This window comes from Sapajus apella, unplaced genomic scaffold (assembly GCF_009761245.1).
Source record: "Sapajus apella isolate SASKATOON/1434 unplaced genomic scaffold, GSC_monkey_1.0 scaffold22, whole genome shotgun sequence".
NCBI lineage: Eukaryota > Metazoa > Chordata > Mammalia > Primates > Cebidae > Sapajus > Sapajus apella.
In genome coordinates, this window is record NW_022436962.1 from 28923883 (window position 1) to 28949139 (window position 25257).

Consider the following 25257-nt stretch of genomic DNA (forward strand, 5'->3'; position numbering starts at 1 on the left):
TCTCAATCAGGTTCTCCCTGCTTCTGTTCACTCTTTAGTGCCTTTAGGATAATGGTCTTGTGCAATGCTCAGATTTTTAGTTGCTTCTGTGAGGGCCTTAGACCAAAAGGACTTCACTCAGTCACTACCCCTTCTCATACATTTGAACCACTATTAATTTGAATCTTCTAACAGATGTAGTCAACCCTATTTCTAATTAATGCACCCTGAACTTTTAAGTTTTATGAATGTAGAAAACCATATTTTTCAAACATGGCCTCAATAATATCTCTCACTCCACATTTTCATCTAGAACCTTGCCACTCACCTATCAAGAAGACTGTCTGTCCCTTCAGCTTGAACCTGGACAGACTCTTGTGACTGTGTCAATCAATACAGTATGATAGAATTTAGGTTGGCTATGACTTACAAGGCTAGCTCATTAAAATGTCATGCAATTCTGCTTTGTTCTCTACAGACACTTGCTCTTGGAACATACTCACCATGTTGTTAAGAAAGTCAAGCAGCCCATATGTGAGGAACAAAACCCCATTCCCACAGCTCTGGCTGAACTCCCAATTGATGGGCAGCACAAACTGGCTATGTGTGAGAGCCATCTTGACAGTGATTCTTCCAACTGCAGGTGAGCTACTGCAACTCATGCTGCATAGGTAAGATACAATTAGGTCCTGCCTAGTCCTGCCCAAATTTCAGACTCATGAGCAAAAAAAAAAAAAAAAAAAAAAAATTGTTGTTTTATATTAGTCACAATGTTTCAGGGTGTATGGTAGACAGAGATGTGCTATCTTCTCCCTCAATGACGGGCTTTGCCCCAGATGTCAAAAGATAGCTCCCCACTGCCAGGCTCCTTCAGAGTTACAGAGAGCCTCTTTACAAAACTGCCTGTGTGTCTTGGAGAAGTTCATATGCATTGAATGACTGATAAGGAAACAAACACCATGCCATTTCTATCAAACTACCAACAACTCGGGTGGCCACAGACGCTGTAGAACTCCTAGTGGGGCTGACTGAAGCTTTGGCCTCAGTGCAATCTGACTTCTCCTTCCACCCAGACTTGCTTTCTACAATTCCCTTCTGCAGGTGTTAAGGGAACATTCTGTCTCAGTGCCTGCTTCTGGAGAACATAGTATTTAACACAGCAATTGATAAGTGGAACAGTAGTCCAACAAATTCCATTTTCTGAAAGCAGCAGCAAAATAACATCTGGCATTCAAAACCACTCTGAGTCAGTGACATCTTGCAAATAATGTGGCAGCCAGACAACCAGATACCAAGAATTGTCAATTAAAGGAGTGACAGGAAAGTTTAAGTAAAACATTAGTTCCAACTTTGATAATTCATGAAAACTGAGAAAGATATGGAAATGCTAAGAAGAGATAAAATCTCTACATAAATACTGCAAAAATATTATTCAAGTTTTTTTCATAATTTGAGTATTAGTCAAAACATGGTCAGTAATTAAAGTTTCTAAAATGAGTAATTTTCTTTGTCCTTAAAAAAAAGCAAATAAGATTAGATTAAAAGTTTTATTATTTTAAAACTAAAATCAAAATTAATATTTACAATAATACGTATTTTTTATTTATAACAGTTAAAAATTTTAAAAGCATTCTATGCTGGGCACAATGGCTCATACCTATAATCCCAGAACTTTGGGAGGCAAGGCCAGTCAATCAGTTGAGTCCAGGAGTTTGTGACCAGCCTGGTAAAACCTCATCTCTACAAAAAATACAAAAATTAGCCAGGAATGGTGGCACATGCCTGTGTTAGTAGTCCCAGCTACCCAAGAGGCTGAGGTCGGAGGATCACCTGAGCCCAGGAGGTCCTGAGCTGTAGTGAGCCATGATGATGCCACTAGACTCCAGCCTGGGTGACAGAGCAAGACCCTGTCTCCAGAAACAAAAAAGGCATTATAAAATAATGATTATATTGAAAGGGCAACATTCTATGAGTCATTTTTACTTTTTTTAACTTCACTAGAACATCAGTACCAAAAGCATGATTATTACAAATATTATCCCTGTAAGGCTGAAATGTGGATACGACAGCATTAGTTAACCTACATAGTTTCAACTCTGGCTGGACACTGAAATCAACTACAGAGGTTATTTTAATTACAAGTACCTTAGACCCAACCCAGGCACTATTAATCAAAATACTGCATAGGGACTGGTCCCTAAAAGCCACTAATTTAAGACAGGCATTTCTCTTTCCATCAACAACATATCAATATCACCCATTTGGTTCCTTTTTACCATTTACATAGTTAGGAGAGTGGAATCTTCTATAACAATACTTTTATTTTCTAATTTTCCTACTCTTCCTTTTTAAAAATATATTCATATAAAAATTTTTTGTAGAGATGAGGTTTTACCAGGCTGGTCACAAACTCCTGGACTCAACTGATTGACTGGCCTTGCCTCCCAAAGTTCTGGGATTATAGGTATGAGCCATTTATATATTCATATAAAAACAGCATATTGCATTATATTAATACAATGAAACTGCTTTTTAAAATTGTCTCTTTTGTCAAAGAAGTATTTTATCAGTAATAAAGAAAAGAAAGTCCACATTGGTAAAATTATGTCACGAACAGCTTTTCTGACGTTAGAAATTAAAATTCTTCAAGGAATATTAATTTAGGGTTCATCTTACATTTGAGAAAACAGTTACTCAAAAACTTCTATTAGTAAACTGTTCTCAAGCTAATCTTTTACATCACAGAGTGAAGCTATTATTTAAGAATTATGGGAATAATAAAAAAACTAATGATTATATAATTCCAGGTACTGCAAAATAATGGTATACAAGTCATAATCTTTCTATGCATCTTCCTATAAGGCATCCAGACACAATCAACAAGGAGAACAAGTGAAACAACCCAAAAACCACACTTAAAATGTAATTCAAAGAAAGACTACTATGAAATTCAAATTATGTATAATTATGAAAATAAACATTCAAATTCAGCAAGTGGGAAAACGAAGAGAAAAGCAGGGAGTAAAGGGGCAATAAAATGCAGATTAAACCACCACCCACTGTGATGGAAGGAAGAAGTCCTATCATGAGTAGGAGAGATGGCATAGTGGGGGAAACTGAGTGAAAAGTACATGGGACGTTTCTGTACTACCTTTGCAATTTCCTGTGATTCTAAACTTATTTCAAAATAAGGTTTTCTAAGCTAAAAAGTAATCATCTTGAGCAAATCTATAGAATTATTTTATGCCTCTCATTATCCTGTTATATATTAACATGTCTTTACACTTACTCTAACAAATACTTGTATTTAGATAAATATCACTAAAAGAAAAACCTTCTAAAACTATAGTACAGTCAATAGCATCTGATCTGAGAAATACTCAATGGGAGATTCAGTTAAAGGCTCCTTAGGACCTAATAAAATGACCAACCTGAGGAATAACTACATTTAGCTACCTATTGAGTAACTTCTATGCTAAATGGTTCTGTACAAGTACAAATAGTGACAAACAAAAGGAGGAAACAAGTAATTAAATTAGTACAAAAATACGAAAATATACATAATGGCTTTATAGGATAGACCAGATATTTTGTTCAATTACCCTGCATTGTCTCCTTCAAATGACAGATACTGTATATTCAAACTGATACTATTGCTGTATCTGTCATAGGAACACTACACTAAATGGAGTACTCAAATATGATAGGAGAGCTTGCCTAAAGACCAGGGAATTGTCTGTATAGTGAAGACCTAATTTTGCCCAAAGAGAGGTCTGGCTTTTTTCCTCAGCTACTGGAAGATTATCTCCAGGCTCTTGGAATAGCACTACTGATAGAAGCATCTTTGGCTACTAAACAATCTACCAATGTAATTTATGATACATGTAATTTCTTTGGGTCATACTATGTTTTACCTCTAAAAAGGACTGGAGACTAGAGGTATCAGCCCAACGTTTGGGAAGGGCTGGAGACTAAAGACAATCACATAGGCAGTAAGTAATCGAGGCCAACTCAAAAAAACTATAAAAACCAAAGGCTTAGGCAGGTTTCCCTGATTGGCAATACTTGGTGAACATTATCATATGTGTATACTGGGCTGTCCTAATTCCACCAAGAAAGGATGACAGAAGCTCCACATTTGATATTTTTGAACCCTACCCTATATATTACTACTTCTTCCTTTGGTTGATTTAAATCAGTATCCAGGTAATAAAATACAAAGTATAAATAAATACAAAGTATAATAAAATACAAAGTATAATAGCATTCAGTGAGTTCTGCCAGTCTTACAAATTATCAAAACTAAGGGTGGTTTTGGGAACCCCTCGAACTTGCAATTGGTGTCAGAAGTGGGGGTGGTCTATTGGGAATGTTTCCTCTAACTTTGTAGTTGGCCCAAATTCCTTGCAGTTACTGAAATACCAACTGAACTGTAATATAGTAACTATATTTATATTTCAAAATTCCTAATTGTGCACATCCTGAGTTCACCTATACTCTAGTGTAATAGTTTTAAACTACAGATGCTCCCTAACTCACAACAGTTCAAATTATGATTCTTCAATTTTACGATGGGCTTACTGGAACACAGTCCAATGTAAGTGAGGGAGCAACTGTATAACAGTGCTGAAAACTATAATAATAGTTCCTCCATTAGTAATATAAAAAATTCCAATTTTGAAATGTGACTTAGGCCTGCAAGGGACTGAAGACAGTTCTGAGTAAGCCTTAGGCCTCCCTCAAAATATTTCTATGTCATTGTAAACGTAATGGTTTTACACATTCCAAGAGGATAACTGCCAAATCATACCCACAAATGTAAGCCAAAAGAGATAAAATCAGCCCAAAGCTCTGGTATAGGCAAAGCACATGCCAATCTTTCATGAAATTCTTATGGAATAAGAGAGGAAAAACTCTAGATATGAATTCTGTGGTGATTCTCCCTAACAAATTCTATTAAAATAGAATTGCTCTATTTCCTATATCAGTACACTTTACTCAAGTTAACGACATTATATAAAACACTATCAACATTAAAGAGATGAGGTTAACAAAAGCTATAATAAAAAAATCTTGACTATGAAACAAATTACATGAAGAAAACCACAAATAAGTTAACTGGTTTTTTGTTTCAGTTTTTTAGACTAGGGTAAAGAGAAATTACTTTAAAAATACATTCCATCCTAAGAATTTATTCAATCCAGTATTTAACATATAAAACAAAGACAGGAAAGCACATATATTCCACTAAGTTTCATAAAACCTACTTAATTTGCCTTCAGGGAGAAATTTATCCAACAAAAAGCTAGTGTACTTCAAGCATATGACTCGACTTCTGTTCATTATTTCTCCTTGGTTTAGGTTCTTCATTTTTAAATATAATTTCTATTTTGTGATTCCTTTTTCTTTTTTATATTTTACCATGGATTTATTGCATGCATTCTTATTTCTAATTCTATAAATCCATTATGGAACAAAGTGAAGATGAAAGGAATAAATGACTAATTTGATCATGAGAAAATACATTCTAGTGTACACTCCATATAATAATGACTGATATTACATTTTTGAAACTTATATAGAATTCACTGTCTAAATACCAAATATAACAGCAACTGTTCTACTGTTCTAAAATATGACTTGACAATGGTAGTGCTGTGTTGCAGCAACCTACTAACCCGCACCCAGAAAGAAGCCCTTGAAACCACAAGGCTGGAGGTCTAGATGAAGAAAACCTCCAGAGAGACATCATAAAATATATCCACTTAGCACATCCACTAAACTATCCACTTGGTAGTTTATCATATGCTGTGTTGAAGTATAGGATACTACCCATTATCCAGTTATATATATGTATATGTTAACGTATAGGATGTATATGTTAAAGTATAGGATACTATCCATTATCCAGTTATATATACACATATACGTATATGTGTACATATACATATACACATATACGTATATATAACTGGATAATGGATAGTACACATACATACATACACATATACGTATATGTATATGTGTTCATATACATATACACATATACGTATATATAACTGGATAATGGATAGTATCCTATATACCCTATATGTATACATATAGGATACTACATATATACAGCATCCTATATATATATAGTATATATATATGTGTGTATATGTAGGACATATATATACACATATATATAACTGGATAATGGATAGTATCCTATACTTTGACACAGCATATGATAAACTACCAAGTGATCGTTTATTTAATGTATTGTTCATATTTTTAGTGCCTCTCCAAGGCACATTAATCACTGAGGCTGGTACAGGTGCTGTTTTGAATTCTCCAGACATGACCCTAAAAGTCATTGACAGCTTATTTGCTATTTGGTATGACAAGATATACAGGGCTCGTCTTGTACACTCTCTACCTAGATCTCGAGTCAGTAATTTATCCAAGTAGCCTGTTTTCTCTGCAGTATTGCAGGACAATAATCTGTCAAAAAAGGATGCTCATTGCTACCGTGTTGGTCACTGTATCTAGTTATTTTCATCACACAGAGCTGTATGTATGGTGTATGGCTGTGTATATGAAATATTGCAGAAGTTCATACTGATATAAAGTGCAGTGGTGTAATCTTGGCTCACTGCAACCTCTGCCACCCAGGTTCAAGCGATTCTTGGGCCTCAGCCCCCGAGCAGCTGGGATTACAGGCGTGTGCCACCACACCAGGCTAATTTTTGTATTTGTAGTAGAGATAGGGTTTCACCATGTTGGCCAGGCCGGTCTCGAACTCCTGACCTCAAGTAATCTGCCCACCTTGGCCTCCCATAGTGCTAGTATTACAGTGTTACATAGTAAGCCACCGCACCCAGCCCATACTGATACTTTCAATTAAAATTCAAAACATTAGGGTTTTTAACAATCACTTCCATATTACATGAGCATCTCCTTTCTCCTACACCAAGAATTCTGATTCTTAACATAAAGGATAAAATTAGAATACTCCATAATCATTCTGTTTCATTTCACATTATAAACACAACAATCTCAAAACAATAGTAACTATACTATCACTACTAATTTTTTCTGCTTTCATTCTAAAACTATTTAATGGGCAATATCAGTCCTTACACTGATATCTCTATAGCCATGTTAGTCATCTGAAGCTCACTTTCATTATACTAGAAAATGTATACTATACTAACCAGTATATATTATACTATACTAACCAGTAAATTAATATATCCTTCAAGAAGAATTCATGGGACCAACATTCCCCAAATTTCTGTAACTTGATAACATTTGAACGTGCCCTTTATATCTGAAAGTCTTTTTTTATTCACCTTTTCTTTTCTGGGGTATTATAAATCTTTATCATAAGGCTTCATCACTGGAAAGTCTAACAATAAACTACTTTTCTAATCCCTCTAACCCACTGGCTCTTTATGTTCCCCTGCCTTTTTTTTTTTTTAACTTTAAAGGTAAATAATTATTCTAGAATTTGTTTATGCCCTACCTCTCATTGTGTTATAGTTGTCATATACATTATGTATTCATTCATTGAAAACCCCACAAAACAATTTTTGCTTTAAAGTCATATATTTTAAAGATTTATGAGGAAAAAATATGTAGTGTTACATATACACTGAGATTTTTACTATTTTTCTCTTTCTTCTTTCCTAAAAATCCAGGTTGCCTTCTGCTATCATTGGCCTACATTCTGAAGTGCTTTTATGAGCATTTCTTGTAAGGAAGGCCTGAAGGAATGAATTCTTTTGGGTTTCCTTTGCTGAAAATGACTTTTTTCCCCATTGTTCATTACTGAAGAAAATGTCCCCAGATACAGAATACTGCATTGATAGTATTCTTCCTTTAAATACTCTGAAGATGGTTAATTACCTTTTGGGCCCCCACGGTCTTGATGAGAAATCTGGGATCATTCCAATTGTTTTCCCTATATGTGATATGTTGTTTTCCTCTGGTGCTTTCAAGACTTTTTCCTTTATTCATTGTATTCTTTACCTTGATTTTGATGTGGTAAGTGTGGTTTTCCCAGAATTTATGTTGTTTTGGGTTTGCTGAAATTTTTTTCCATGGGGCGGAGAGTGGGGGCAGGTTCTGGAGCAATTCTAAAAGAGCTGTAACACTATCCAATTTTTTTATTCTACAAATTCATGTATTTCTCCAAACATGGAAAGTTTGGAGCTATTACTTTTTTTTTTTAATGTCCTATTGTCTCTATTTTCTCTTTCTGGAACTTCAAATACATGTAGGTTATACCATTTCATTCCTGAGAATCCACTCATTTTCTCATGAGATAATTTTTATTGATCTATTTGTCCTCTCAAAGACATTTAATAAATTTTGATTAGCAATACTGTATTTTTCTGTCTTAAAATTTCCATTTGTTTCTTTTATACTTTTTATTTTATTGCTGAGATACTTCCATCATGTCATTCATTTGGAAGAAAACAAATGTGTTTTTCTTTACTTCATGGAACATATTTAAATTAAATGCTTTGAAGTCTTTGTCCAATAATTCTTATACCTGGATTTTCTTGACTTGCTGATCTGGTTTGGCTCTGTGTCCCCACCCAAATCTCATCTTGAATTGTACTCCCATGATTCCCACAAGTTGTTGGAAGGACCCAGTGGGAGATAACTGAATCACTGGGGCAGTTTTCCCCATATTGTTCTCATGATAATGAATAAATCTCACAAGGTCTGATGGTTTTATCAGGGGTTTCTGCTTCTACGTCTTCCTCATTCTCTCTTTGCCTGCTGCCATCCATATGAGATGGAACTTGCTGCTCCTCCTAGCCTTCCACCATGATTGTAAGACTTCCCCAGCCATGTGGAACTATAGGTTCAATTAAACCTCTTTCTTTTGTAAATGGCCCCCAGTCTTGGGTATGTTATTATCAGCAGCATGAAAACGGACCAATACAGTAAACTGGTACCGAGAGTGGGGTGTTGCTGAAAAGATATCCGAAAATGTGGAAGCAACTTTGGAACTGGGTAACAGGCAGACACTGGAACAGTTAGGAAGACACAGGAAAAAGAGATAAAAATGTGGGAAGTTTGGAACTTCCTAGAGACTTGTTGAATGACTTTGACCAAAAGGCTGATAGTGGTGTGGATAAGATTGTTGAGGCTGAGGTGGTCACAGATGGAGATGAGGAACTTAGTGGGAAGTGAAATAAAGGTGACTCTTGTTATATTTTAGCAAAGAGACTGGCGGCATTTTACCCCTACCCTAGAGATCTGTGGAGCTTTGAACTTGGGAGGGATGGTTTAGGGTACCTGGCAGAAAAGATTTCTACACAGCAAAGCATTCAGGAGGTGTCTTGGGTGCTGTTAAAAGTACTCAGTTTTAAAAGGAAAACAGAGCATAAAAGTTTAAAAAATTTGCAGCCTGACAGTGTGATAGAATTAAAAATCCCATTTTCTGAGAAGTTCAAGCTGGCTGCAGAAATTTGCATAAGTAACAAGGAGCCAAATTTTAATCTCCAGGACAACGGAGAAAATGTCTCCAGGGAATGTCAAAGATCTTCATGGCAGCCCATCCCATCACAAGCCGAGAGGCCCTGGGTCCCCATGCTGTGTGCACCCTAGGGACTTGGTGTCCTGTGTCCCAGCCACTCCAGGCATAGCTGAAAGGGGCCAACATAAAGCTCAGGCCATGGCTTCAGAAGGGGCAAGCCCCAAGCCTTGGCAGCTTCCATGTGGTGTTGAGTCTGTGGGTATACAAAAGTCAAGAACTGAGGTTTAGGAACCTACACCTAGATTTCAGGGGTATATATATGGGAACTCCTGGATGTCCAGGCAGAAGTTTGTTGGAGGGGTGAGGCCCTTATAGAGAACCTCTGCTAGGGCAGTGTAGAAAGGAAATGCAGGGTCAGGGCCCCCCACCTCCAGAGTCCCTACTGGAACACTGCCTAGTTGAGCTTAGAGAAGAGGGCCACCATCCTCCAGACCCCAGAAAGACAGATCCACCCACCGACAGTTTGCACCGTGCACCTGAAAAGGCTGCAAACAGTCAACACAGCCTGTGAAAGCAGCTGGGAGGGAGGCTGTACCAGGCAAAGCCACAAAGGTGAAGTCGCCCAAGACCATGGGAACCTACCACTTGCATCAGCATGACCTGGATGTGAGAAACAGAGTCAAAGGAAATCATTTGGAAGCTTTAAGACTTGGCTGTCCTGCTGTATTTTGTAATTACATGGGGCCTGCAGCCCCTTTGTTTTGCCCAATGTCTCCCATTAGGAATGACTGTATTTACCCAATGTCTGTACCTCCACACTGCATCTAGGAAATAACTAGCATGCTTTTGATTTTACAGGCTCAGGCGAAGAGACTTGCCTTGACTCAGATGAGACTTTAGATGGTGGACTTTTCAGTTAATGCTGAAATGAGTTAAGACTGTGGGGAACTGTTGGGAAGGCATGGTTTTCAAATGTGAGAACATGAGATGTGGCAGAGGACAGGGCTGGAATGATATGGTTTGGCTCTGTGTCCCCAACCAAATCTTGTCTTGAATTGTATTCCCATAATTCCCACGTGTCGTGAGAGGCACCTGGTGGGAGATAATTTAATCATGGGGGCAGTTCTCCCCATACTGTTCTCATGATAATGAATAAGTCTAACAAGATCTGGTTTTATCAGGGGTTTCCGCTTTTGCATCTTCCTCATTCTTTCTTTGCCTGCTGCCATCCATGTAAGATAGGACTTGCTCCTCCTAGCCTTCCACCATGATTGTGAGACTTCCCCAGCCATATGAATCTGTAAATCCAATTACACCTCTTTCTTTTGTAAATTGCCCAGTCTCAGGTATGCCTTTATCAGCAGTGTGACAACAGACTAACACAGATGCCATCAATTGATGACTTTTTCTCTTGAGACCGAATCATAATTTTCTGATAAACTGAGTAATTCTGGACTCTACTGTGTATGCTGTGAGTGTGTACACTTTTGGTTCTATCTCAAAATTCTGGAAAATGTTGGTGTTTTAGTCTTACCAGTTTAAGTCTACCTGGTTGAGATCATATGTCCTGACATATCCCAAAACATAACTGAATCTTGAAAACATTATGCTAAGTGAAAAAGCCACTTAGAAAACAGCATGTTATATGATTTCATTTATAGGCAATGTCTGGAATAGGCAAAACTACAGAGATAGAAAGTAGACTAATGGTTGCTTAAGGCTGGGGAAATAGGGAAACAGGATGTAGAGACAAGATATAGACTGTCTTTCTGAAATGATGAAAATACTCTAAAATAGATCACAGTAATGGCTGCACATATCTGTGAATACACTAAAAACCACAGAACACATTAATGAGTGAACTGTATGGTATGTGAATTTATCTCAAAAACCTATTTCAAAAGACTATGTACAATTTAATCTCAATAATTTCTGATGAGGATCTACTGAATATCACTGGCAAGGTATGCAAAAAGTAGAGATCTTTCCTCTGAAGGGTGAAAAAGTTTGAAAAGTCTTAAGAACCAGTCATATATAAATGACTACTATCAATATTAACTATCAAGGATAATATCTAGTGCTATTATGATTAAAGCTAATAAAGAAAAGTTCAGCATTTTTAGATCATTTTTTAAAACTGCCTTTGGGCCAGGCATGGTGGTTCACATCTGCAATCTCAGCACTTTGGGAGATCATGGAGGGCAGTTCACTGGGATTAGAAGTTCCAGACCAGCCTGACCAACATGGTGAAACTCTATCTCTATTAAAAATACAAAACTCTCCTATTTGGTTGAGCAGTGGCTTGTAGCTCTCCTTGAAGAGGTCCTTTACGTTCCTTATTAGTTGTATTCCTAGGTATTTTATTCTCTTTGCAGCAATTGTGAATGGCAGTTCGTTCCTGATTTGGCTCTCTTTAAGTCTGTTATTGGTGTATAGGAATGCACGTGATTTTTGCACATTGATTTTGTATCCTGAGACTTTGCTGAAGTTGCTTATCAGTTTCAGGAGATTTTGGGCTGAGACGATGGGGTCTCCTAGATATACAATCATGTCGCCTGCAAATAGAGACAATTTGACTTCCTCTTTTCCTATTTGAATACCCTTTATTTCTTTTTCTTGCCTGATTGCTCTGGCTAGAACTTCCAGTATTATACTGAACAGGAGTGGTGAGAGAGGGCATCCTTGTCTAGTGCCAGATTTCAAAGGAAATCTTCCAGTTTTTGTCCATTCAGTATGATATTGGCTGTTGGTTTGTCGTAAATAGCTTTTATTATTTTGAGATATGTTCTGTCAATACCTAGCTTATTGAGGGTTTTCAGAATAAAGGGCTGTTGAATTTTGTCAAAGGCCTTCTCTGCATCAAGTGAGATAATCATGTGGTTTTTGTCTTTGGTTCTGTTTATGTGGTGGATTACGTTTATAGACTTGCATATGTTGAACCAGCCTTGCATCCCCGGGATGAAGCCTACTTGATCATGGTGGATAAGCTTTTTGATGTGCTGTTGCAATCGGCTTGCCAGTATTTTATTGAAGATTTTTGCGTCTATGTTCATCACGGATATTGGCTTGAAGTTTTCTTTTCTTGTTTAGTCTCTGCCGGGTTTTGGTATCAGGATGATGTTGGTCTCAGAAAATGATCTGGGAAGGATTCCCTCTTTTTGGATTGTTTGGAACAGTTTCAGAAGGAATGGTACCAGCTTAACAGATGGAGAAACCTTCCATGTTCATTGTTAGGAAGAATCATTATCATGAAAATGGCCATACTGCCCAAAGTAATTTACAGATTCAATGCTATCCCCATCAAGCTACCAAGGACCTTCTTTACAGAACTGGAAAAAAACACCTTAAACTTCATATGGAACCAAAAGAGAGCCCACATAGCCAAGTCAATTCTAAGCAAAAAGAACAAAGCAGGAGGCATCACACTACCAGACTTCAAACTATACTACAAGGCTACAGTAATCAAAACAGCATGGTACTGGTATCAAAACAGAGATATGGACCAATGGAACAGAAGAGAGGCCTCGGAGGCAACACAACATATCTACAACCATCTGATCTTTGACAAACATGACAAAAACAAGCAATGGGAAAGGAGTCCCTGTTTAATAAATGGTGTTGAGAAAACTGGCTAGTCATGTGCACAAAGCAGAAACTGGACCGCTTCCTGACACCTTACACTAAAATTAACTCCAGATGGATTAAAGACTTAAACATAAGACCTAACACCATAAAAACCCTAGAAGAAAATCTAGGCAAAACCATTCAGGACATAGGTGTAGGCAAGGACTTCATGACGAAAACACCAAAAGCATTGGCAACAAAAGCCAAAATAGACAAATGGGACCTAATCAAACTCCACAGCTTCTGCACAGCAAAAGAAACAGTCATTAGAGTGAATCGGCAACCAAGAGAATGGGAAAAAATTTTTGAAATCTACCCATCTGACAAAGGGCTGATATCCAGAATTTACCAAAGAACTAAAACAGATTTACAAGAAAAAAACAAGCCCATTCAAAAGTGAGCAAAGGATATGAACAGATACTTTACAAAAGAAGACACACATGAGGCCAACAAACATAAGAAAAAATGCTCATCATCACTGGTCATTAGAGACATGCAAATCAAAACTACATTGAGATACCATCTCATGCCAGTTAGAATGGTGATCATTAAAAAATCTGGAAACAACAGATGCTGGAGAGGATGTGGAGAAATAGGAACACTTTTACACTGTTGGTGGGAGTGTAAATTAGTTCAACCATTGTGGAAGACAGTGTGGCAATTCCTCAAGGACCTAGACATAGAAATTCCATTGGCCCAGCAATCCCATTACTGGGTATATATCCAAAGGATTATAAATCGTTCTACTATAAGGACACATGCACACAAATGTTCATTGCAGCACTGTTTACAATAGCAAAGACCTGGAACCAACCCAAATGTCCATCAATGACAGACTGGACAGGGGAAATGCGGCACATATACACCATGCCGTATTATGCAGCCATCAAAAATGATGAGTTTATGTCCTTTGTAGGGACATGGATGAACCTGGAAACCATTATTCTCAGCAAACTGACACAAGAGCAGAAGATCAAACACCACATGTTCTCACTCATAGGCGGGTGTTGAACGATGGGAACACATGGACACAGGGAGGGGAGCACTACACACTGGGGTCTGTTGCGGGGAAATAGGGGAGGGTCAGCGGGGGGTGGGGAGTTGGGGAGAGATAGCATGGGGAGAAATGCCAGATATAGGTGATGGGGAGGAAGGCAGCAAATCACACTGCCACATGTGTACCTATGCAACAATCTTGCATGTTCTTCACATGTACCTCAAAACCTAAAATGCAATAAAATAAACAAATAAATAAAAATACAAAACTTAGCCGGGCGTGGTGGCATGCACCTGTAATCCTAGCTACTCAGGAGGCTGAGGCACAAGAACGCTTGAACCTAGGAGGCAGAGGTTGCAGTGGACCAAGATCACTAATCTAGTCTGGGCAATAGAGTGAGTGAAATTAGTCACGAATCAATCAATCAATCTGCCTTTGAAGGGTTAAAAATAAAGAAGGAATTCTCAAGTTTTCCCAAAAAGCTGCTAAATATTCTACTATTTCCACTAAGAACTTTTTTAAAAAATTAAATACAAAAATTTCCTTTTATGAAATGACAGGTGATCTAAGAAAAGAAACTGTTATCTTCTCTAATCTACAATTTTAAAGCATTATATACTTTACAACAACATGATTATCTTTAACAGACCAATAAGCCAAACAGCAATGACCCTTCTCAATCAAAATACCTTCTAATAGGGTCCTTCCAGTTTGAATGCAAAGTGCAACATTAAATGATGATATTGTAGGAAACTATACCACGAACAGAATCAACATAAGATCTAAGTCACTGAAGGACACACAGTATCAGCTGGTAACATTTTGGTGTCACGATCAACATTCTGATTATCTGTGTGGTGCTGAAAAACACCACAAAGTTCCTCATCGTCCCATTTTTTTCATCCAAAACTGAACCACATGATAATCAAACATAACATTCTAATCAGATCAAACTTATTTTTTCTTTCTTGTTCTAGTAGGATTCTGTGTCTTTAATTATCCCCATTTTTGAAGTCATAGATTACAACCTAAATACCAAGTCTAGTGCTGAGTTTAAACATGGTTAGAAATAACTTGGGTTGGTTTTTTTTTCCAACCTGCAATTAGGCCTTATGTTACCACAACCCAACATTTGGCATAAACTTTAATCAACCTTAGTCAGACTTACCACATGATGCTGTTAAGTCATTAGAAATAACCTCTACTCCCAAACTTTGTATTTGAACAAATAAATAATTGAAAAGAAAGGGCACAACCTATAAATGCACACTGCCTATGTAGTAAATCAAAAACAGTAATGCTGGGATTCAAACTTTAAGTTGAAATTTAAGTGCATCTATTCACTTTATAGATGCACAGTGCATAGATGCACAAATCTGAGTTCACAGATAATTGAAAAAAAAGATATGATTGCCAAGAATAGTTCAATTAACACAGAGGAAAAAAAACCGCCATCATTTTGTTAAAAGCATAAAAGAGATGGACATACTTTCATAACACGAAGATCTTTATATTGTATTTTTCTATGTATTCAAGTGACATCTTTAACATTAAAATAATGAAATATTATGTCTGAACCTCAATGGTCATTTTTTGTACATCTTACTTAGTCCTCCTTCTTTAAGCTATTTCAATTTTTTAAAGTATCTTCTTCCTATGATAGACATGGCTTTTGCCAAGAGATCTTCCTGATTCACTTGTTCATCTACTATTCTTTTATTTTACATGAAGATGTAAAGGTAATTTTTACAGCTTTCTTTTTTTTAACCTGTTTTGGTTGTCACTTAGTCTCCATCACATCAGTTAATCTTTAAGTATGAGATGAACGTATGTCCAATTTGGGCACAATTATGAAGCAGAAGTATTCTCTTAAACTTTTATCTTTTCCCCAAAGACAGTAAATGTATGGTAAAAAGTATATTACTTACACAAAAGTAAGCAATAGCCTACAGCTTTCACTACTTCATCCTCCAACACCCAGGACACTAGTATCCTCAGGAAAAACATAAATGTTTGTTTGAAATTCATCAGTTAAGACATCAGTGTAATTAAATACAAGGGGAAAATGATTACTTTTATTTTCCATAAGACATTGTAGCTATGCTCTCAGCTATCATGATTTTCCTCCTAATCTCTGACTCTTCCTTCTTAGTTTTCTTTATTGGCTACTCCTAATCTACCCAGTCTCTAAAATGTGGCTCCTCAAGGATCATCAGTCCTGCACTCTCTTCATTACCTACTTTGTTTCACTAAATGAATTCAGCTTATCCCATGATTTGCATAGCACCTACATACTAACAACACCCAAATGTCTGAATTGCAGATCCCAGCCTTACAGCTGGTAAGAAAAATCACTTCCTGGCAGGCCAAAGAACCTAAGCAAATTTGGCAATCTTGAGGAATTCATCAAATTTATATGCACTGCAGGTGAAATACAATGTACAGAATTTCTTGGGCTTGGTTTCCAGATTTCAGAAAAGCAAGTCATAGAGGCCCTTCTTTTTCCTAAAAATTTTTATTTAGAAATAATAAGCTCACAGGAAATTTAAAAATCGTTGAAAGAATCCCCTGTACTCTTCCACCAGCTTCCCCCAATGGTAACATATGATAATTGTAGCACAATATCAAACAAAAAAATTGACAAGGGTACATTACTGTTAGACTAGTCCTTATTCAATTTTTACCCCGTGATAGTTAATATCAGGTGTCAACTGGACTGAAGGATGCCTATATAGCTAGTAAAATATTGTTTCTGGGTGTTTGTGACAGTGTTATCAGAGGAAACTGACATCTGAATCAATGGACTGAAAGAGGAAGACCCACCCTCAAGTGGACAAGCAGATGGTAGAAGGTGAGAAAATCCTGCTTGCTGAGTCTTCTGGCTCTCTTTTTTTTTTCAGGGCACGAAGCTTGCTTCGACTTCCCCTGCCCTGGGACATCAGACTCCAGGTTCACCAGCCTTTGGACTTGCACCAGCAGCTTCTCAGGGACTCTGAGGACTTCGGCCACAGACTGAAGGCTGCACAGTCAGCTTCCCGGATTTTCAGGTTTTCAGACTTGGACTAAGCCACTACCAGCTTCTCTCTTTCCCCAGCTTGCACATATCCTATCATGGGACTTCACCTTGTAATATATGCTTATATTCCTGCATTTCTTAAATAAAATTTAGCACATGCAAAAGCTTATGAAAAATGCTGCTCAAAGAAAGAAAGGAAGGGAAAATCAGAAGTGAAAACTAAGGAAAAGTAAGAAATATTCTCAATAGATAAAGAAACAGATTTAGAATTATAGAACTGAAGGATAAAACTGTCTTATTTATAACAATTTTAATGTCTCAAATTTATAATTCAAAAAGATGTTTCCCTAATTGCAATGGCATATTTTCTACACTGTCAAAGCACTTTCATATACATACTTCATCTCACCTTTCCAATAGCCTGGCAAAACAAGCAGCATAAATGTTATTTATTATCCTCCTTTAACAGATGGGGAATCTAACAGGTGATGGCATTAAATCTTCTGATTCCTAGTCCAGTGCTTTTTCACTACTCAATGTTATTAGAAAATATCTTACTTTAATTATTCCTACCATTTGCTACTTTCCATTGCTCTTGTTAAACCTTTGTGCAAATTTTTTCATATGCAAGTTTTTGTGCTGATAGAAGACAAATAACATACTTTTACAAGTCTAGAAATAAATCTACTTAAAAAGAACACAAAAAAAGGGAGTATTTCCTTCCTTAAACACATCTAGTCTCACTATTCCCTTCTTGTATTTTCCACTTCTGTATATTTGAAGTTCATGAATTATAAAACATTAGGAAATTTCATAAGACATGAAGTTTACCACAAAATAACTTAACATTTTCTTGCCTAAAATTCATTGCAGCTTATTAGCTATCAAGATACAAAGTCTGTAACATTTAAGAGTTTCATGTTAAGAACCAAAATCTGTCTTTACAAATTAATCTCCTACTAAACTCAACATGAACTCTTTTCTCCAGCCAAACTAGTCTATTAAGTATTTTCCAAAACTATCATTTGCCTGCTCATGTGCTCTTCTACCATTCACTTATCTTGAACGCCTACATACAGTCTTCTCATTCTTCAAAACCCCACCATTAAAGTCTTCTCCTATGAAAAACATGATGTTGTGTAAAGAACATTAATCTGGAAGACAAGCCTGACTTAGATTTTAATCTAGGCTATGCTACTTACTGGCTAATGTCTCTGAAGCTGGGTTTCCTCATCTATAAAATGGGGCAACATCCATTTTAGATAATCATAGAATTTGTGTTAGAATACAGTGAATAGCACAAAGAGTTAAATGAGGATTCAAACTGGTCATCAGAAATAAACTTACTATTCACTTCTTGAGCTCACTGTAATTTGCTTATGTAACTCATTTGGCAATCTACAGTTTGGACTTATACCATCATCTCTTATACTTTGGCCCTAAATGATTATTTAACTTGTGGGTATTTTAGGTTTTATTTCTCTCTTATGTTTTGTGTCTCCAAACAACTGAAACCTTTTTAAAAGCCACAACTATATGCTGTACTACTTACAATTCCAAATAGTTTAGCACAATGTTATTTATAAAAGAAGACTCAAAAAACATTTCCTCAGTAAAGCATTTGATGAAAATACTCTACCCAGAAAATGAGAATAACATTTTAAGAAGTGCATTAACACAACGGAGCATCCACAGAAAGGTAAAAGGAGAGGAAAGGAGGGAGGAAGACGAGGTGTGGGAGTGGGCACAGGTGTGTGGTGGGGGATTCAGACAAGGAAGATAGGAAGTGTATACAAATTGTGATAACAGAGAAACTAGAGATGTTTAGATGTTTAACCTAAAGAAGACTTCGGAAAGCATGAAAACTAGAAGTTAAATAAATTATATGTGACTCTAAAAGCAAAACTAGGACCAATGACTAAAATAAAAAGAAATTCGACTTAATATAAAATTTTCTAATATTAAAGCTGCCCAACAATGGAATAAATATGATTCATTTAAAAGTAAGTACCTTGTAAAATCAGATTTACTTAACTAGAGCTCAAGGTTGAAATGGTTTTCAGTCCACATAACAATATCTCTAACAAGCCTGGCAGAATGAAAGATACTACAAATACCTCATATTTACTATCACCAATCTATGCATATAATTGTCAAAAGTATTACTCCTTGTCAAGAATTACATATAAACTGGGTAAAGTCTCTCTCAATTTCACAAGCCTAAGACTCTATGTTTAGTAACTAACATTCTTCAAATATTCAATGAAATAGTATTTTCTATAAGTATTTTTAAATGATAGTCCTCAGCTAGGATTTTGGGTTACCATTTAAGCCACAAAAAAAGCACTGTGGTTTCTCATCCTATAATTGACTCTTGAGGCCACAATACCATCTTTAAGGCTGCAGGGTGGCTATGAGTGGCGGTTCATGCCTGTAATCCCAACCCTTTAGGAGGCTGAGGTGGCAGGATCACTTGAGTCCAGAAGTTCAAGACCAGCCTGAGCAACACAGTGAGACCCCCCCATCTCTACAAAAATTTAAATTAAAAAAAAAAACAAAAACGGCATTGTACTTTACAATTTTGAAAGCATTTCCATATCTTTATTTTCAATAAAAATTGTGATAATGACATACCCACAGAGAAAAGCACATGAATAGGCAAAAGCCAAACAGAGATCTGATAAAACACAAACTGTTTATTCTTCCTTTAATAATGTCTTAGAACTTCATTACTAATTAAATGAAACAGCAATTAAGACATCCACATCTTAAAAAGCAAACACTGAAACAGAAACATTCTATTCCTGCCACATTCATGTTCTTCTCAGAGATCACTCTCATTACCCAGAACTTAAACAGTCACTGTTCTTAGAGCAGTGATTCTCAAAGTGTGGTCACTACACCAGCAGCAGAGCAAACCTCCAGCAGCAGTAGCATCACCACCTGGAAACTTGTTGGAGATAGCAACTCCCCAGCCCCACCCAACCCACTGAATCAGAACTTCTGCAGCTGACTTCACAATCTGGTTTCAACCAGCCCTCCTCCATAGGATTCAGATGCATGCCAAAGTTTGAAAATCAGTCTTAGAAAATGGTTTAGTTTATTTCTAACTCAGCAGTATCCCTTTACTTACTTCTCTTCAGCATCTTTCTCTTTCTCACATTTTGCACAATCCAAAGATATTCTCATTTGAATGATTAATTCACCAACAATATTGTGTTTCCTACTTTCCTCTTAAAATGAGAGGGTACCTTTTAAATGATCCAATTTATTCTTAATTTATTTCTTATTTTTTGTGAGTCCTTCCAAATTCATGTAGGTACTTTTAAATTTTTTAAACATAAATTATTAATAGTTTAAAATAAATTACTCCATGTACATCAAAATTATCACTTTTCTACAAAAAAAAAATTTCTTTTGACACATATAATCCTTGAAGGCATTTTCTTGAGAAACATAAAATGATACAGGACTTACTTAGCAAATGAACCTACGATTTATGGTCTAGAATTCCAGCTAATTTAAATATATAAGACTCAACTACAAGGAAACTCGCCAATACATACTCCTTTTGAGATGGAATTCATATGTACATTTAAACAAAAGTAGTTTTCTTAAGAAGTGGTTTCTAGAAATGCTGACTAGAAGTAAGAACTTTTTTAAAAAAATAGATTGGGGGGTACAAGTGCAGCTTTGTTACATGGATATATGGCGTAGTGGTGAGGTATGCAATATAGTGTACCTATCACTTGAATAGCGTATCTTGTACCCATAGGTAATTTCTCATTGCTCACCTCCTCCTACCTTTCCTACTCTTCAATATCTATTACTCTGGGAGTGGGAACTTTTAGATAGTATACATGTACATGTATGTATAAGCAGGTACATTGGTTCTGAAATGCTGACAAATAATAACAAAGCAAAACAACCAAACTCATCTGAAAATAATTTTTTTGGTTGATGATAAACGTATCTAAGACCAAAATCAATAAATCGGGCAAGAAATAGACCTCTGTTGCTAGATATGACATGGTAACTCACAGCCAGGTACAATGTCTTACCTGTGTACATAATGTAGCTGATGAACTGAGTCAATTGCTATCACCATCTCAGCCAAGTAAAATCGAGCCATATCTTCAGGCAATCTATCTTCAAATTTGCTGAGTAGAGTAAGCAAATCCCCACCAACATAATAATCCATAACCAGGTACTGTGAATGACAAAAATAAAATGTACTCAGTAAATAATATGGGTGAAAAATTAAAATAATGTATCCCAAGGTCAAACAGGACTGGGTCAGATATTCATGCAGTTAATTACATATGCAGCTAATTAACAAGAAACTGTGTAAGATGATGGTCAGCAGTCATTACAAAACTTCAGTACTTTGGGAGGGAGGCCGACACGGCTGGATCATGAGGTCAAAAGATAAAGACCATCCTGGCCAACATGGTGAACCCAGGCTCTACTAAAAATACAAAAAAATTAGCTGTGCCTAATAGTGCGTGCCTGTAGTCCCAGCTACTCGAGAGGCTGAGGCAGGAGAATCACTTGATCCTGGGAAGCAGAGGTTGCAGTGAGCCAAGATTGCACCATTGCACTCCAGCCTGATGACAGGGCGAGACTCCGTCTCAAAAAACAAAACAAAACAAACAAAACACCTCTAAATATCATATAGCAGTAAAACAAAATGTTTAAAGACTGAGGCAGAGAACAACACAGGGTTACCATTCTTGTATTTTGCAAAATACAACAATTTTATTATTATTATCATCTTCACCTACAACAATGGAACACAACTCTCCAAGATTTTAGAAGAATGAACATTTGAATGCCCCACCAAAAAAAAAAAAAAAAAAAAAGAAAGAAAGAAAGAAAAAACTCAGAATGCAGGATAGTCCCTACATTGAAAGAAATTCATGTTCATCATCATTATGTTCTCCTTATTTCACCTTGGATCAGTAAGAACTTTATGAGAACCAGCATTAGCCTTAGATCAGCATTTGGAAGCCACTACTATTAGAATAAAGCAATTCTCACCATATGTTTCTCTTCCCGTTTTTAATACTGTACAAATATCAGAATAGGCTTTTCTCAGGTGTATATAATAAATAGAAGCCAACTAATTTTAGATATGGATCTTTATTGGCATGTGGATCACAAGGTCAGGAGAGCGAGACTATCCTGGCTAACATGGTGAAATCCCGTCTCTACTAAAAATACAAAAAAAAATTAGCCAGGCGTGGTGACATACGCCTATACTCCCAGCTACTCGGGAAGGTGAGGCAGGATATTTGCTTGAACCAAGGAGGCAGAGGTTGCCGTGAGCCGCGATCATGCCACTGCACTCCAGCCTGGGCAACAGAGTGAGACTTCGTCTTAAAAAAAAGAAAAAAAAGAAAGAAAGAAACTAATTTCACATATTAAAGCCTTGAAAATTAGGGAAGCTGAATATATTTAAAATCCTGGTCTACGGCCTACTTGCTATATTTACTAGGTCTAGCGGGGTTTTTTTTGTCTGTTTTTAGATGGAGTCTTGCTCTGTGGCCAAGCTGGAGTGCAGCGGCGCAATCTCGGCTCACTGAAACCTCTGCCTTCTGGGTTCAAGTGATTCTCGTGCCTCAGCCTCCTGAGTAGCTGGGATTACAGGCATGCTAATTTTTGTATTTTTAGTAGAAACAGGGTTTCACCACGTTGGCCAGGATGGTCTCGATCTCCTGACCTCATGATCTGACCACCTTGGCCTCTCAAAGTGCTGGGATTACAGGCATGAGCCAGCGCGCCCACTGGCCTAACGTTTAACTGACACTGTCCTAACGTTTAACTGACACTGTCCTGATAATTTACTTTTGATTAAAGTGTGAAGACTATTTTCTTACTGACAGAGTCTATAAGACTAAATAGACAGAGTGTATTTTAACTAGTCTAAAACAACTAAATAATCCATTCTCCTCAATTCAAATGAACCGTCCCTTCATCATATTTTAAGATGCCAGATATACTCATATCTGTTTCTAGATAATCTATTCTGCTACGGTTACCTATTCCTGTATTATTATAATATCATATTGTTCTGATTGGTTAATTTTAAAGTAAATTTGAGAATTTGGTATTCCTAATCAAAAACTGCTTTAAAAATATTACCCAATGTAGCTAAGGTATCTTTAAACAACGTTTTAAAAAAACATAGACTGAGAGGTAGTATTCATAATAGGTCAAGGAGATAAACCTAAAATAAAGAGCCCCTTCCAATTGTTAAGAGACGGACAAATAATCCAACAAAACTGGGCTAAGAATATTAACAGATAATACACCAAAGAGGAAACACAATAAGCCAATTAATACATGCTTAACTTCAACAGTCATTAGGGAAATGAAAGCCAAAGCAACAATCATTGATTTTAGTAATCACTGGTCAGATTACTAAAAAGACCATGACAGCTTTGGGGACAGTGACTTGAAGCAATCCTGCTTTTGGAAAGATGATATACTATAACCTTCTGGGATCAAAGTAACTACTAAAATTTAAACTGTACATACCCCTTAGATCTAGTATTCCCATTCTTAAGAATTTCGTCAATTATAACAGAAGCTCCAATATATAAGGAATATGGGCAAGTATATTTACCGTACAGAACTATTAATAACTGCAAAAAATCAAAAACAGTATGAATGGTGATCAAGGAAACTGTTAGTTGAATTATGACATATCCATTATATCAACTACTATACTATCCAAAATAAAGAAATAAAGATCTGTAGGTATGAATATATACACCATAAAACTTCCAACTCTGAGTTTCTAAAAAAAATCACTTTGAAACTATTTCAAAGTTTGTAATTTTTTTTAAAGAGCTCCAGTCCAAGGAAAGAATGCTAAAATATATGAAAACATGCAATGAGTTATGTGTCCAAAAACGAGCATTTTAAAGAACAGATATGTTTCTAGAAGTCTTTGTAAGAATATCAGGAAACTCTTCTAATTCTCATATTGACATAACAAAGAGATTAACAGTCAATCTTTAGAGCCTCACCTTTTAGTTATTCTTCCTTGCTTTCATTTGGTTTACTATTAAAAAATACTCTTCTAATTAAAAAGTATTTTTAATTTTAAAAATTAAAAGTATCTTTACTATTAAAAAGATACTTTTCTAATAATTTGTCTTAACAAATTCGATTCCTATAAAGGATTTAGAGTTCACATGAGTTATTACAATTAATTTAAAATTCAAGTATCTCTCACCTTTTAAACAAGTTACATATGTCAATTCAAGAAAAATACTTTTGCTCTAAATATTTTCCTGTGTTTTTTTTCTCAACCACAAAATAATTAAACAGAAAACAATGAATAAGAAAAGACAGAACAAACAAATTTCACTGGTTCATTATATTCTATTGTTATCTGATAAAAATTTTATGTGTCAATGTTGATGTAACTAAGCAACTTTCTATTTAATGCGTTTTTCTTAAACAATTATCTAATCACATCTTAATAACAACCATCATTAAAGTATGTGCCTTTTTCTCAAACACACAAAAGGTCTACTTGATATCACAGCACATATTTTCATAAACTATAGTGGTAAGTAGCTTAGAAATGAAGGTCAAGTTATTTGCCACAGCTTTCTTGAACTGTACAGCATTATAAATTATGTTCTTTACCTGGCTATTTAAAAGCTATCAGGATTAAAAATTACTTTGAAAAATAATTATACATAATAAAATTTACTTTTCTGGTATCTAAAATTAGCATTGTCAACATTTTTTAATAATTTTATTTTCTAATATTTTATAAATATTCAAAAGATAATCTTTGATGATAACCAAGACCTCTGACTCTTGAAATGAATATATGATGAAGGCTCCACTAAACTAAAGGAAAACTGGCAAGTTATAGGAAATTTGACTATTAGAGTGTTTCATTCCTCCTCCAGTTATGTTTTTAATTCTATTTTAGTAATTATTGAGAGTCATATCCAGAATATTTTTCCCTGAGAAATGTCTTTGAAAAAGAAACATTAATCCCAATGTCAAATACAAAGAATGCAAATAAAACTAAAGAGGAGAGAGATAAATCACAGTTCAGGCTTTTTTCTCGTCAAAGTTTTGGGAAACTTTTGCTATATAAAATTCGGTATTTGGGTGCTTTATTTCTATTAATAT

At 36.0% G+C, this 25257-nt stretch overlaps 1 protein-coding gene across 19 annotated transcripts in view; it reads right to left on the minus strand.

The window, feature by feature from the left end:
* CDC42BPA (CDC42 binding protein kinase alpha) overlaps nucleotides 1-25257 on the minus strand; it is a 327338-nt gene that overhangs the window by 189275 nt on the left and 112806 nt on the right. For all 19 annotated transcript variants that reach the window (XM_032289464.1, XM_032289476.1, XM_032289477.1 and 16 more), the window contains exon 5: nucleotides 21156-21304. In XM_032289464.1, coding sequence (XP_032145355.1) covers nucleotides 21156-21304 — 149 coding nt within the window. The remainder of the gene's footprint in view (nucleotides 1-21155; nucleotides 21305-25257) is intronic.